The sequence below is a fragment of the Musca domestica genome, unplaced genomic scaffold (assembly GCF_030504385.1).
Source record: "Musca domestica strain aabys unplaced genomic scaffold, Musca_domestica.polishedcontigs.V.1.1 11, whole genome shotgun sequence".
Lineage (NCBI taxonomy): Eukaryota > Metazoa > Arthropoda > Insecta > Diptera > Muscidae > Musca > Musca domestica.
The window spans coordinates 18,096,003-18,109,387 of NW_026712133.1; the positions used below are offsets into that span (position 1 = coordinate 18,096,003).

Sequence of the window (13,385 nt, forward strand, 5' to 3'; positions counted from 1 at the left end):
GAATGTTTTCTCATCGGAGAAAACCAAATTCGGCAGTCCCCCACTTTCGGCCAAGCGAAGCAACTCTTTAGCTCTTTAGAGTCTATTTTCTTTCCGTTGCAGTGTAAGTTCTTGCACTTTTTGAAATGTCAATGACTTTAACCCGAGCTCATTTTTTAATATTTACCGAATGGAATATTGCGATATGTTCAGCTCACGAGCCATTTTACCGCCACTGCGATGCGGGTTTTGATCAAGTCGCTTCTTTACTTTTCGAACCATTTCTGCCGATGTTGCTGTTTTCTTCCGCCCACTTCCTTGACGTCGGGCTATGCTACCAGTATCACGCTAACGAGCGATGGTACGAGACACAAAAGATTTATTCACATTAAAATGCTGGATTGGATAGCCACTTGTGGTTTTCCAGCCAAACATGAGGAAATCACACTATCACGCTTTAATTCCATCACGAATAACTTTTTTTCTGGAAAATTCTCACCAAAATGCTTTGTACGCTTGTAAACAATATAATGAGCTGTCACTGGAATAATTTCAACAGCTGTCGGACGAGTGGCTTAAAAATGAGGGAAGTCTGAAGTTGGTTGCAGTTTTTTCATCTCACCTGTATTTTTGACTGAATTAAAAAAAACAAGTAAGCAAAGGCTACAGTCGAGCGGGGCCGACCGTTGAATACCCTACAACACTATAATAAACGATACAGTTTATATAGGCGAGATACTCGAAAGAATTCCACAAGATATTGTGACAAATAATAAAAGAAAACCATCAGGTTTCGTTCTCTAATTTTCGAATAATAGCAACTTTAACTAATTTGCTTATTTCCGATTTATTTGAAGATGTTGCACGTAAATGGTCTTGTTGTTGTGTGTGTGTTTGTGTAAAATATAAAAAAAAAAACATGCTTCTCTTCTGGAAACGCTGTCCAAGCGTTAATATTTTTTAATTTTCTTGGAAAAAACTAAACATACGAACTTTACAAGATGATGATGTACATACTAAATCATATTTGGAGGCAAAATAATAGCAACCAAATCCAGATGTTTAGATCATTTTGCGAAGCAGTTTGTTGATCTTGTCTTCACGGTTACCGAAGTCACCACCATCAACGTAGTGGTTAGCCTTCTTGCGCCAGCCGCCAGTGGGGGTGTTCAATTTGAAGGGCCACAAGAAGTTGGAAGCGTGCTTGAATTTGGGTCCAACAGTGAAGATTTCATGTACCAAATCTTCAACGCATTGAATGCCATGAGCTTGACGCATCTTACGTTCAATGACAAAGTTGTCGGTGATTGGGACACGTTGACGGTTGTGCTTGACGAAACCACGTTTGTAGATCAATTCGCGCACCGACTTCAAGTTGGGGTAGCCCCAGGTAATGTAGGGTTCGGCAATACGCAACATGTTGATGGTAGCCTTGTTCAATTTAATGAAGACACCATTGTTGATTTGACGCAAACGGAAGAGTTGCAAGACCTTGCGGACCTTAGGGGCAACTTTGTTGATACCGCGAATACGGACAACGAAAGCCAATTTAGCTTCAGCGGGGACATAGAATTGACCACGGCTCTTGGCCAAACGACGCAACTTGATTTCACGTCTGTCAGCCTTAATGTATTCACTTTGGTATTTTTCAGCACGTACCAAGTTTTCACGTTTACGCAAGGCAATGACGGCAGCGCGTTTCAACTTCCTCTTGGTTTCGAGGGCACGTTTGCTCAATTGCTTCTTGCTGAACTTCAATTTAGATTCAGGCACAACTGGGAGCTTTTTAGCTCCGGTTTTTTTTGCGGCCGTGGCAGGCATCTTTACTTGTCACAGTGCACGTTGAAAGAGAAAAGGAGATCTGGGACCAATATTTCCCAAAGACCTATAATCTCTCAGAAGTGGCAAAAGATTAACATTTATTATTGGTTTTTGACTGAAACGCATCTATATGAGATACAGACATTTGACTATATTCTTCAACGAAATCAGCGTTAACGAAATAGTCAGAAGTGCGTCTTTCCTGTATTTGTGAATTCTCCAAAAAGTCACTGGAATGGACATTTTCGTATTTTGTCTATATTTCAGACAGTGAATATTTTTAGATGGCCATCCGAAACTGCTTGGCTTTTGCAAAGCCCGGTAACCCCCATTCAAATGTGCGTGAGGATCGAGCAATAATTACGACCTGCTGACAATTTTGCAGTTTTTTTGGTCCATTTCAACCCCCAAATATATGGCGATCATCTCCAAAAAGAGTAGGCTTCTATTCTGACCCTCATCTTATCCCCATGCCAAATTTCGTAAGGATCGGGCCATAAATGCGATCTGTATATGATATCCTAACTACTTAGTTTTGTTAGCTGTAGAAATATTACCAAATGTTTAATTCAAAATGTAAATATGCCAAACATGTGACAAAATTGAAAAAATATGAGAAAATGTTACAAAATCAATATTTTCATCTTTAGAGAGATATTTTTAAGCGGTTTTTTAGAACGTTGTTTCTTTTCTGCCAAGAGGCCATTCTGAATTAATGAGAACTATCGAAATCAGTTCAGCCGTTCTCGACCCATAAGAGATTTTTCAATCATATCTTCTTTGATAGACGTTTTGTTGGATGTTAACATCAATGTAAAGATCAGAAATAACCTTGTCATGGCTTTGTGATTTCGTTGGGATTTAAAATATTCGCGGTTTAATGAAAAATTTTGAATTTTTTCAACAAAAAAGATATGGTCTATTTTACCCGCTAAATATTATCCGATGACCACCCAAATGGGTAGGCTTCTTGCCAGCCCTAAACTCTAGCTACATGCGAAATTCCGCGTAGATTGGTCTATAATTGCGACCTGTAGAGCAACTGCAAAATCAGGAATTTTTTCAGTTTTTGGTCCATTTCAACCCCTAAATATTATGCGATCATCACCAAAAGAAATAGGGTTCTATTCTGACCCTAGCCCCACCTCCATTTTAAATTTCGTGAAGATCGGACCATAATTGCGACCTGTAGAGTGATTACAAATTAACATGGACAGACGGACGGACGGACATACATAGCTAGATCGACTCAGCTCGCCGAGATAGGAAGATCCATATATACTTTCCTATATGGGAAATCAATATTTCGTGGTGTTACATAATTTTTGGCCCAATCAAACTTATAATACCCCCAACACATAGTGTTGTAGGGTATAAAAATATCATTTCCTTCCAAATGGTGGAGGTTATAAAAAGTTCAGCCCGGCTGGGCTTAGCTGCTTTTATACTTGTTTACTGTTTGTCTAGTAACATATAAATTGACAATATATACTTTTTGGCCAAATTCTGTCACACATTGGGTGTTTTGTGCATCAAATACACGAAATCGGACGAAAAATGTATATAGGAACTATATCCAAATCTGGACCGATTTCAATAAAATTCTACAAATGTGTTTCCAGATTTGATTGAAATTAGAGGTATATAGCGTGTCTGGTTCATAAAACATATAGAATCGACCGAAAATATATATGTGAGCTATATCCAAACGTCGACCGATTTCAATTGTCCATATAGTTCCAAGTTTTGGTAAAGCTCCCATATAACCGGTACCTCACCATGTTTGGTATTTCGATAATTTTAGTCAAATTTTTTATAGAATGTGTTCTTCAAACGTTTAATATATATATATATATACATATATAATGAAAATATATTCGGAAAATCTCCCAATATATTTCAAATATATATCGAAATAAATCGGTAATTCGCATTGATTGATAGTTTGTGTGATTTACTTTAAATAAAGTCTCATTACATGTAAATGTATACATTCTGAAACGGGGTTCTGATCCCTCTCAGTGTGGCCACTACAGGCCTATTTCCCTTCTATCGCCGTTTGGAAAGTTATTCGAATCCTTTATTCTGGCAAGGATTAGAAGAACCGCAGAAAATAGGAGAATTCTGCGGGATTGTCAGTTCGGTTTTAGGTCTGGTCTCTCTACTACCCATGCCTTAACGGCTTTCAGCAACTTTGTTGGAAAAGGTTTCGACAGGATGTACGGAACTATAGCCGTCTCCTTAGATATTGCCAGGGCTTTTGACTCTGTCTGGCACGACGGAATTTTGTATAAATTTCAGTCGTTTGGCTTTGACAGCCAATCCTGTAGAATGGTCGCTAGCTTCCTTAGGGATCGATTCTTCAGAATTAAGGTGGGTGAGCGACTCGCTAGTCGCCGCCCTATGTTGGCAGGGGTTCCTCAAGGTTCCCTTCTTGGCCCGATGTTGTACAACATCTTTTCCTCTGACATCCCGGCTCCCCCCTGTGGTGGTCTTCTCCTGACCTATGCCGATGATGTGTTATTAGCCTTTTCCGGTCCGCTTGCTAGGTCGGTCAAAAGGCGCGTTAACGAGTACCTAGATGCCCTCCATCGGTACTTTGTTACATGGCGCCCAAAGTTGAATGTAGGGAAATGTTGTGCTACGGCCTTCCTTGGTCGACCAGGCATAGTTTACCCTAATTTTAGAAGGTTTCAGACGGTTCTGAAAATAGGTTCGGAGCAGGTTCCTGTTTCAGCCAAGATGAAATACTTAGGGGTTGTCATATAGACTACGTCCTTTCTAGGGCTAAGAGTCTATATTTCGGATTTAGTCGAATCTTAGGTATGAGGGGTGGTCTTTCCCACGATGTTAGGCTTCTGATCTACCGGCAGGTGATTAGACCTATTGTCGCCTATGCCTTCCCCGTCTGGTTTGACATTTCGTCTCGCCAGATGGAAAGGCTAAGGGTGTGGGAAAGAAAAATACTCTCCTCTTGTCTGGGACTACGCCCCATCCTTAGGGCAGATGGCTCCTATAGATGCTATTCCTGTAGGGCGATCTACGATAGGGCGAAAATAGACAGAATAAGTGTCTTCATGATGAAGACTGGACTAGCATTTTTAGACAAATGCCAGTTTTCAGATAATAGCATCGTTGAGGGAATGTTTAGGTGTTTTGAGGATGTGGACCAGCTTCGAGCTCGGAAGCATTTGCCTCCTGCGGCCCCTGCCAGGCTGAACGAGCTGGGCCTGCTCTGTGGGGATGAAGGTCTTCTATTCTTTCATAGGAGATTTTTAGACCCGGATTGGAGTAGACTGGTGTATAATACTGCCCAGCTCACTTAAGTTAGATTAAGTTAGTTTAAGTAGTTATAAGCGTATTGTAAATATTTAATTTTAATTTTTATTACCTAGTTCGTAAGTTTCCCTCAGCCCTTTTTTTGTATGAATCTACTTTTCGGGGCATAATTTAAGAAGTAGCCTTAAGGCTTACTGTAGCAAGTTGTGGCACTTTTAGTTAATGTAAAGTAGGCGTTGTACAAATGCATGTTTATTTATCGTATAGCTAGGTTTAAGCCATTTTACCTATGTTAGTAGTAAGTTTTTGAATTAATAAAACGGCCATAGGCTAAAACTAAACTGTAAATGTATATTTGTTACGGACAGTGTTCTGATTTGCTCGAATTTATTCGCGAGTGGCAAATACTCTGAGTAATCGAAATGTACGATTTATACATAAAGTTTACTCTCTCTCTCTCTCTTTATATCTCTTTATCTATATATATATATAAATGTAAGTTGTGTTAGTTACTACGCTTATAACTTAAGAACCGCTGGATTAATTTTAACGATTCACACAAATTCGGAGTTGTCTACTCTCCGAAAAGGATAATATCCAAAAAAATCGCGTAAAAATGTGATATATTAACATTTTCATTTTGACTTTTCAAATGTACAATAGTAATGTTTTATTTTGCATGATTTTTTTCCATTTTGACTTACTTTTTTCTAATGTACATTTGTAGTGTTTTTTTATATTTTATTTTTGAATTCGAATATTTATACCAATTTATTTAATTGACTTGATTTCTTGAAAACTGAAATTGATGGCGGGTTACATGGAGGTGTAGTAGCGAATTATGTGGTGGCGAAACGGAATGATATCGAAATAATTTAACGCGGTCACACCAAAGTTAAAAGATAATTACTTTTTCTAAATCGCTGAAAAATCATGAAAAAGAGATCTCATTGCAAAAATCAAAAAAACATTTTCAATGGAATCGAATTTTAAAGTAATAGTACATTCTATTGACAAACCTTGTAAGGAAGGGTCTTAAAACATTTGCTGTAAAAAATCAGCGAAAAAGTTGAAGACTTTTTCAATTTGTTATTCTTTTTTTTGTCAATTTTTTTTTTTTTTCAATTTGTATTATCATGTTGAATTCAGTGGATTTTTTGTGAACAAAATAAAGAATAATTTTTCACTAAAAAATTAAATAAGTGCGAAATAGGATGTTAACTGACATCTACCTTTCAACTCCAGGGCCTACATCGTGGGTTAGCTGGAAGATGCGAACACATTTAAACAAACAAGAATGACCGAAAAAGCTTAATGGGGCTCATTTCAAAGCGTGACAATGATCCGTCCAATGAGAGCTCAAAATGCAAAATTCTTTGGGAGAATAATAAGTAATATACCAATATTGAAATGAAAGGTGCAAAATAGTAGAGCGAATGGGACTTTTAGTAAGAAAAGGTTTTATATCCTTCCAGAAATTCTTCCCAAACATTCAAAATACCTAAAATCACTTTTGCAGGTCTTTATATCGATCATAACTCACGGATAAGGGAACAACCCGATTTCATATTTATATAACCATCTATGATTTAAGTTATTTTTGGGGTCTTGGCCGGCCACTTTTTTCATTTTTTGGCCCTTATTTGACATTTTTGTTTCTAATTTTCAGAGTAGGGCCCATATTGGTATTGACCACATTCATCAATTGATTTGGCTAAAAAATTGTATTTATGCCACCCTGGGGTAGGGAACCATCATACAGATAATTGCCACATAGGAATTTATTTAAGTAAAGTCCCCACATTGGAGTATCCCCAAGTCCACTTTCACATCTAATGTGTGGTCAGAAAAGAAAATTTTGTATTCTATTGAATTTTTAACCCCCAAGAGAATATTGGTTGGGAACGTAGATTTGGGATGTGCATCCATATGAAATAAATTGTGGAAACATGAACAAATTACAAATATAAGAAAGTAGCACGGGACCGAATATTTGTTTAATCATTATTGAATTATCCTATGATGAAAATATGGACTTTATGCCATGTTTACGTTAGAACTTTTTGTAGGGTTAACCTACTTTGAGAGGATTTATTTGAAGTAAAAGTAATGGATATGACAATTTAAATCCAAATCCAGTGGGTTAACCCTCATATATATATAAACGTACTTTTAAGGGGTCTCCAACTTACAATTTAAATGGCAAATAAAATTAATTCCCATTTTATCATTCTGCCCGCAATTATGAGGTGGATAAAACTATTTTTACTTATTTAAATCACGCGAAATGCTATGACATGCTATATTGTTCTGCTATATTTTTGATTTGGCCTCTATTTGTCATCTTGGATTATAAGGGGTAGAAGAAACTTTTCAATGTAGGTCGATGTTTCGGAGTAGTGCCCATATAAAGAAGGTACCTCCTAATTTAACCACATTTCAAAGAATTTGGCTAATAATGCGTATTAGGGGGGTGAAAATCTTACACTAAAATTTCAACATATCTACAAATTTTAGAATTTTTATCCATGTTATAATACCCTCTCAAGTCCAACTTTTGGCGGACAAACAGACTGACATGGTTAGGGGGACTTATGAGGACTCTAATGCACAATCTAAGTTGCTAATGGGTTTAAAAAAGTAATTAACTTTGGCTATTCTTAAATCATTCAGCCCTCAATTATGTAGTATACAAAATACAGCAAATTCCAAATTACTGCTCATTTGACTGGAAGATTTTGCTACGATTTTTACCATATTAAAAATTAATTTGATCCCTTATATGGCGATAAGATTGATATATACTTTTTAATAGATTTGTATAGCACATCCACACAGTTGAAGCCCACGGTTTAAATATTGAAGCCCACTGGTTAAAAATGGGTACAGGTATTTTAAAACACTTTAAATCGACATGTACGTGAACACTTATATCAGTCATATCTGTGAATAATTATGCTTGGGAATATATGCATAATAGACAAAAACTACGGGCCGGCAACGCGGACCGGGCCAGCTAGTATTGTATACAAAAGACAAGATGACAGAATGCATTGATTTATGTACCTGGCCTCGCCCGTCTTCTGCCCTTTCTGTATTAGTTATTAGGTTTTGTACTTTGTTTTCAATGACAATAAATATTTAAACTGGTAATTTACTGATACGACTGTGGGAAAAGGAGTACATAATTCCCAGGTCATGGATAAACTCATACTGTATGATCCCAATTTTCTGTGATTTACTTGAATTTCAAACATAGTTAATTGCGGAAATCGTCACACAATAAATAACAACAATAATAAATAATTCTTATGCGACTAGAAAACTAGCATAAAGAATTAGTTTCATACCTTTGATACGAAAATCATGAATAGGCCTATTCACACACAACACAAGAAACGCAGAGAAAATCTGAGTTTCATTTGCTCCAAGTTTACGTTTTTCAAGGTTATGTTCATGGCTATGCGCATCGAAATTAAGCAGCAGCAACATCAGTACATTGCCACTGCGCTGGTTTGTCGTCGTCATTCTTCTTCTGGTTTTGGTACACCATCTGAACGAAATAGACATATGCCATTGTTAGCCATTTTCTATGGGCCTCATACATAATTGGCTGGGTCTCTCTCTCGCTCTCTGTCTGTCATCATCATCATCGGTACTACCAAATACATCGTCTTCTTCTCCTACTCCTCCATTTTTGTCTTCCATTCGAATTGTGCGTTCGTTCCATGTGCGTTAATCACAAAATCTGCGTCTGGAATCCAACTGACAATGACTAGTTGGCTGCTGATAGTTAGTAAGTCATTGTGTTGTTGTTGGTGGTAGATGTTAATTCCATGCTGTGAATAATTTGTTGCTTTCAAATGTTAATCCAAGCCTATTGTTGTTTGACTTTTGCCTAGACATTTCGCTGCAATGCTTCGTGATTTAGGCCCATGTTTGTGGCTATTAATAAAAACCCATTAAAATATTTAAACATTTTCGGCAAACTTTTATTTTATGCAAAAAAAAAACAATAATTTTATCATTTTGTTGCTATTTTTAACATTTTTTGCTTTACGTTCGTTGTAATTTATGTGTCTACTTTTATTTATGTTTCTTTTTTTACAAAAATTTGCATACAGTTACAAATTGTAACTATTTAAAATAAACCCGTTATAAGCAACACTAACCAATATATTTCGAATATTTTTCCCAAGCGGTTTCCTAAAAATAGGAGCCACACCTTTCGATTTTTTAGATGACTTAAATGTAAGCATTTAAAATTTAACACTTTTAAAACCAGTAAAGAAAGGCTTAAAGTCGGGCGGGGCCGACTTTATGATACCCTACACCACTTTGCAAATTTAGTAGAGCTCCGCATAAAAATTTAATGTTTTTATTTGAAAATTCAATCATACATGCTATGATTATAATTATAATTTAAGGTTCAAAGAACTGAATATGCCGAAGCATTTGTATCTTTTAAATTCGGACTTGTATTGCCCATTTGGTGCACAATTAATTGGAAATCGGATAAAAATATATATGGGAGCTATATCCAAATCGGAACCGATCTCAATAAAATTTGGCAAAGATATTTCTGAGCTGTATTTGATATATTTCCCTGAATATCGTTGTTACGGAGTGCATATTACGGCTGTGTGTAACAAATATAACAAATCGGATGAACACTATATATGGGAGCTATAGCTATATCTAAACCGATCTTCACGAAATTTGACATACTAGCTTCTAGACTAAATTCGGTCGTATGTGAAAATGTCATCCCATTTGGGCAAATATTAGACGTTTGGTGCACAATCCAAGGTAAATCGGACGAAGTTATATATGGGAGCTATATCCAAATCTGAACCGATCTCGATAAAATTTAGCAAATGTATTTCTGAGCTGTATTTGATATATTTCCCCAAATTGTTACAGAGTGCATATTACGGCTGCGGAGGACAAAAATAACAAATCGGATGAACAATATATATGGGAGCTATAGCTATATCTGAACCGATTTCGATAAAATTTGGCATACTTATTTTCAGGCCTAATTTGGTTGTATGTGCAAAATTCCATACAATTCGGGCTGATATTACACGTTTGGTGCACAATAAAAGGCAAATCGGACGAAGATATATATGGGAGCTATATCTTAATTTTGACCGATTATCTCCAATTTGGGCCAACCGAATGATTTGTGCAAAATTTCATCTGGATAGGGCAATAAATGCGAACTGTACTTTATTTACAAAAACACATGGACAGACGGACGGACGGACGGACGGACATGCATAAATCGACTCAGAATGTGATTCTATGCATCAAAAGGAACTATGGGTCTATCTCGTTTCCTTTTGCCTGTTACAAACAAATGCACAAAGACATAATACCCTGACCACCTTGTGGTGTAGGGTATAAAAATCCAAATTACACACAATTCCGCCAGACATAAATAGTAAAATAGCTATCGCTCACAATCAGTACATATTCGACATGAACAACAGCGATTACATGCATTTGATAAGGTAGACAGTCCAAAATGGGAGTCACATTTTTGTTCATATTTATTTCTATGTACCTACGATATTTTGCCTATAATATTTCACTTTAAAATAATATATTTTTTACATAATCCAACAAAAAATCGATTAAACAGTGAAACTGATAATTCAAAAACAGCCCATAAAAACACTAGCAAATACCAAGCTATGCCAACAGTTCGTTTTTTACCAAAAAAAAAAACGCAGCAAAAAGTTCCTCATTCCACAAATAATTTTTGTTCATTTGAACTTTGTTAGTATTGTAGTTTGCACCGAATACAACAAATTACAACAATGACAAGCAGCAATGCCACCAACAACAACACCACCAGAAATAGAAATATAATTTTATATTTTTTTTTCTTTATTATATTTGTATGCCTACCACAGCGATGACCTTCACGAACGAAATAATACCCAAAGCCCCAACAACTAATCAAATATACGCACACACGAATTTTTTTTCAGTCTGCTGCACTCCTCCATCCCTCCGTCAGTCCGTTCGTTCCACCATCCATCCATCTATCGGTAGTATTTGTCTATCCCTAGTACAAGTTTTTGTGTTCACATTTTTCAAGCCCTTTCAAACAAAAAAGTTTGAATGTCTCGTAGATGTTTGAAAAACAAAAACGTGAATCGGTTAGTATTTAGATTTGTTTTTGTAATTTTCTAGATTTGAAATGCGTTCATAAATAACGCACTTTGTGTACGCATAAATTTTAACAGTGGCTCAAAAGGTATTGTGTCCCGTAATAAATATGTTAGGTTTCCCAAAAAAAAAAAAATTGAATAAATAAACATTCGATTTTGGTTATTTAAATGGACTATTTGGACTATAAAAATTAATAGAAATCTTTCCCTTTGACTTATTGTAATTTAGGCAAACCTAAACATAGAGTTAGGTAGTTCTATCCACCTACGACTCATATTTCAAAAATTCAACATTCAAGTTGCCTTAAACTGTAAGCTCTTGTGGATTTGGGTGCTATATTAGCAATGGAGCCCGAAACTGATAACTGTACTATCACTTTAAAAATTTAGATCCGTTCCAAGAGTTCTTGTTGGGCCTTTTTATACCCTAAACCACATAGTGGTAATGGTATTATGCCTTTTTGTATTTATTTGTAACATGTAGAAGGAAGCGAGATAGACCCATAGTTACTTTTGAGAATCTTTAAAGAATCATTTTCTGAATCGATTTATGCATGTCAGTCCATCTGTCCGTCCGTGCGTTTGCCATGTATTCCTGTGAACAAAATTTTGGGTTAAATGTGCACCAAATGGCCAATATCAGTAAATTACTTGAATGGCACATCAGACCAAATTCAGTCTAGAAGCAAGTACATCAAATTTGGAAAAAACATCGGTTCAGATGTAGCTATAGCTCCCATATATATATTACATCCGATCTGGGGTTTAAAGTCCCTCAAATGCGTAATATGCACTTCACAAGAATGATATTAGGTACCAGATAACTTATGAGGCTTAAAAATACCTCTGCTAAATTTTATTGAGATCGGTTCAGATTAAGATGCAGCACCCATATATATCTTTATCCGATATCACGTTTATTGTGCACCAAATTTCGAATATCAGCACAATTGACCTGAATGTTGCCACATCCGATCGAGTTCAGTCTAGCACTTCACAAAATGATTTTTGGTACTAGATAACTTATGAGGCTCAAAAATACCTATGTCAAATTTTATCGAAATCGGATAAGATTAGGATATAGCTCCAATATATATTTATCTTTATCCGATATCACGTTTATTGTGCCCCAAATGGTTAATATCAGCCCAACTGGATTGAATTTTTGCTCTTCCGATGGAATTTGGTCTAAAAGTAGGTGCTTAATATTTTATTGAAAATCGGTTCTGATATGGCTATAGCTTCCATTTAGATTTTTTATCCGATTTGGTGTAAAAGTCCCTCACATGCGTAATATGCTCACCTCAACAATAATCTTTGGTACCAGATTTCAGATACAGCTCAGAAATAAGTGTTTAAATATTTGATACCGGACATCAGATACTGCTTGAAAATACTTCTGCCAAATTTTATCGAGATCGTTTTCAACTCTATCCCTTTAAACAATACCAAATTTAGTACTATTTAGTACTTCTCGAACAATTATAGTACGCATTTTCAAAAAAAAAAAAAAAAAAAAAAAAACATTAGTAAAATTATAGTACCAGATCCTTCCAACAATGACTTTCAAATTTCTGGATTCTAGCTCTATTCTTTCACCCAATATCAAATTTAATACCCCTTAGTACTTTTGGTACAAATGTAGGATGTACTTCTAAATTACCGCCAAATCTCAAATGCAGATTCTATCAATTATCTAAATATTTAATTTGAGAATTTTATCTCTATCCCTTCACCCAATACCCAATTTAGTACCTCTTAGTACTTTTCGAATAGTTATGGTACACGGTAGAGACACCAACAGTGGCATTTACACCAAAATTTCAGGATTTCAGCTCTATTCTTTCTCCCAATATCAAATTTAGTACCATTTAGTACTTTTCGTACAAATATAGGACGAATTTCCAAACTACCGCCAAATCTCAAACGCAGATTCTATCAGTAATCTAAATATTAAATTTGAGAATTTTATCTCTATCCCAAATTTAGTGACATTCAGTACTTTTCGTACAATTATAGTAAACATTTCCGATTCCACATCCATATGTCCAATTTACACATTAACACCCCTACCACGACCCTAATACCAAATTTCAGATTTCAAGCATTATCTGTTCACCCAAT

The 13,385-nt window shown here is 35.9% G+C and overlaps 1 protein-coding gene across 1 annotated transcript; it reads right to left on the reverse strand.

Annotated features, from left to right (window-relative positions):
* Positions 1-902: 902 nt before the first annotated feature.
* LOC131800601 (large ribosomal subunit protein uL30) lies at positions 903-1,832 on the reverse strand. Its single transcript, XM_059131861.1, has one exon. It carries the CDS (start codon positions 1,798-1,800, stop codon positions 1,042-1,044), a length of 759 nt encoding a protein of 252 aa, XP_058987844.1. The 5' UTR covers positions 1,801-1,832; the 3' UTR covers positions 903-1,041.
* Between the last annotated feature and the right edge of the window lie 11,553 nt (positions 1,833-13,385).

Coding starts and splice junctions, on each gene's coding strand:
- LOC131800601 (XM_059131861.1), bottom strand. CDS start 1,800: ATGCCTGCCACGGCCGCAAAAAAAACCGGAGCTAAAAAGCTCCCAGTT.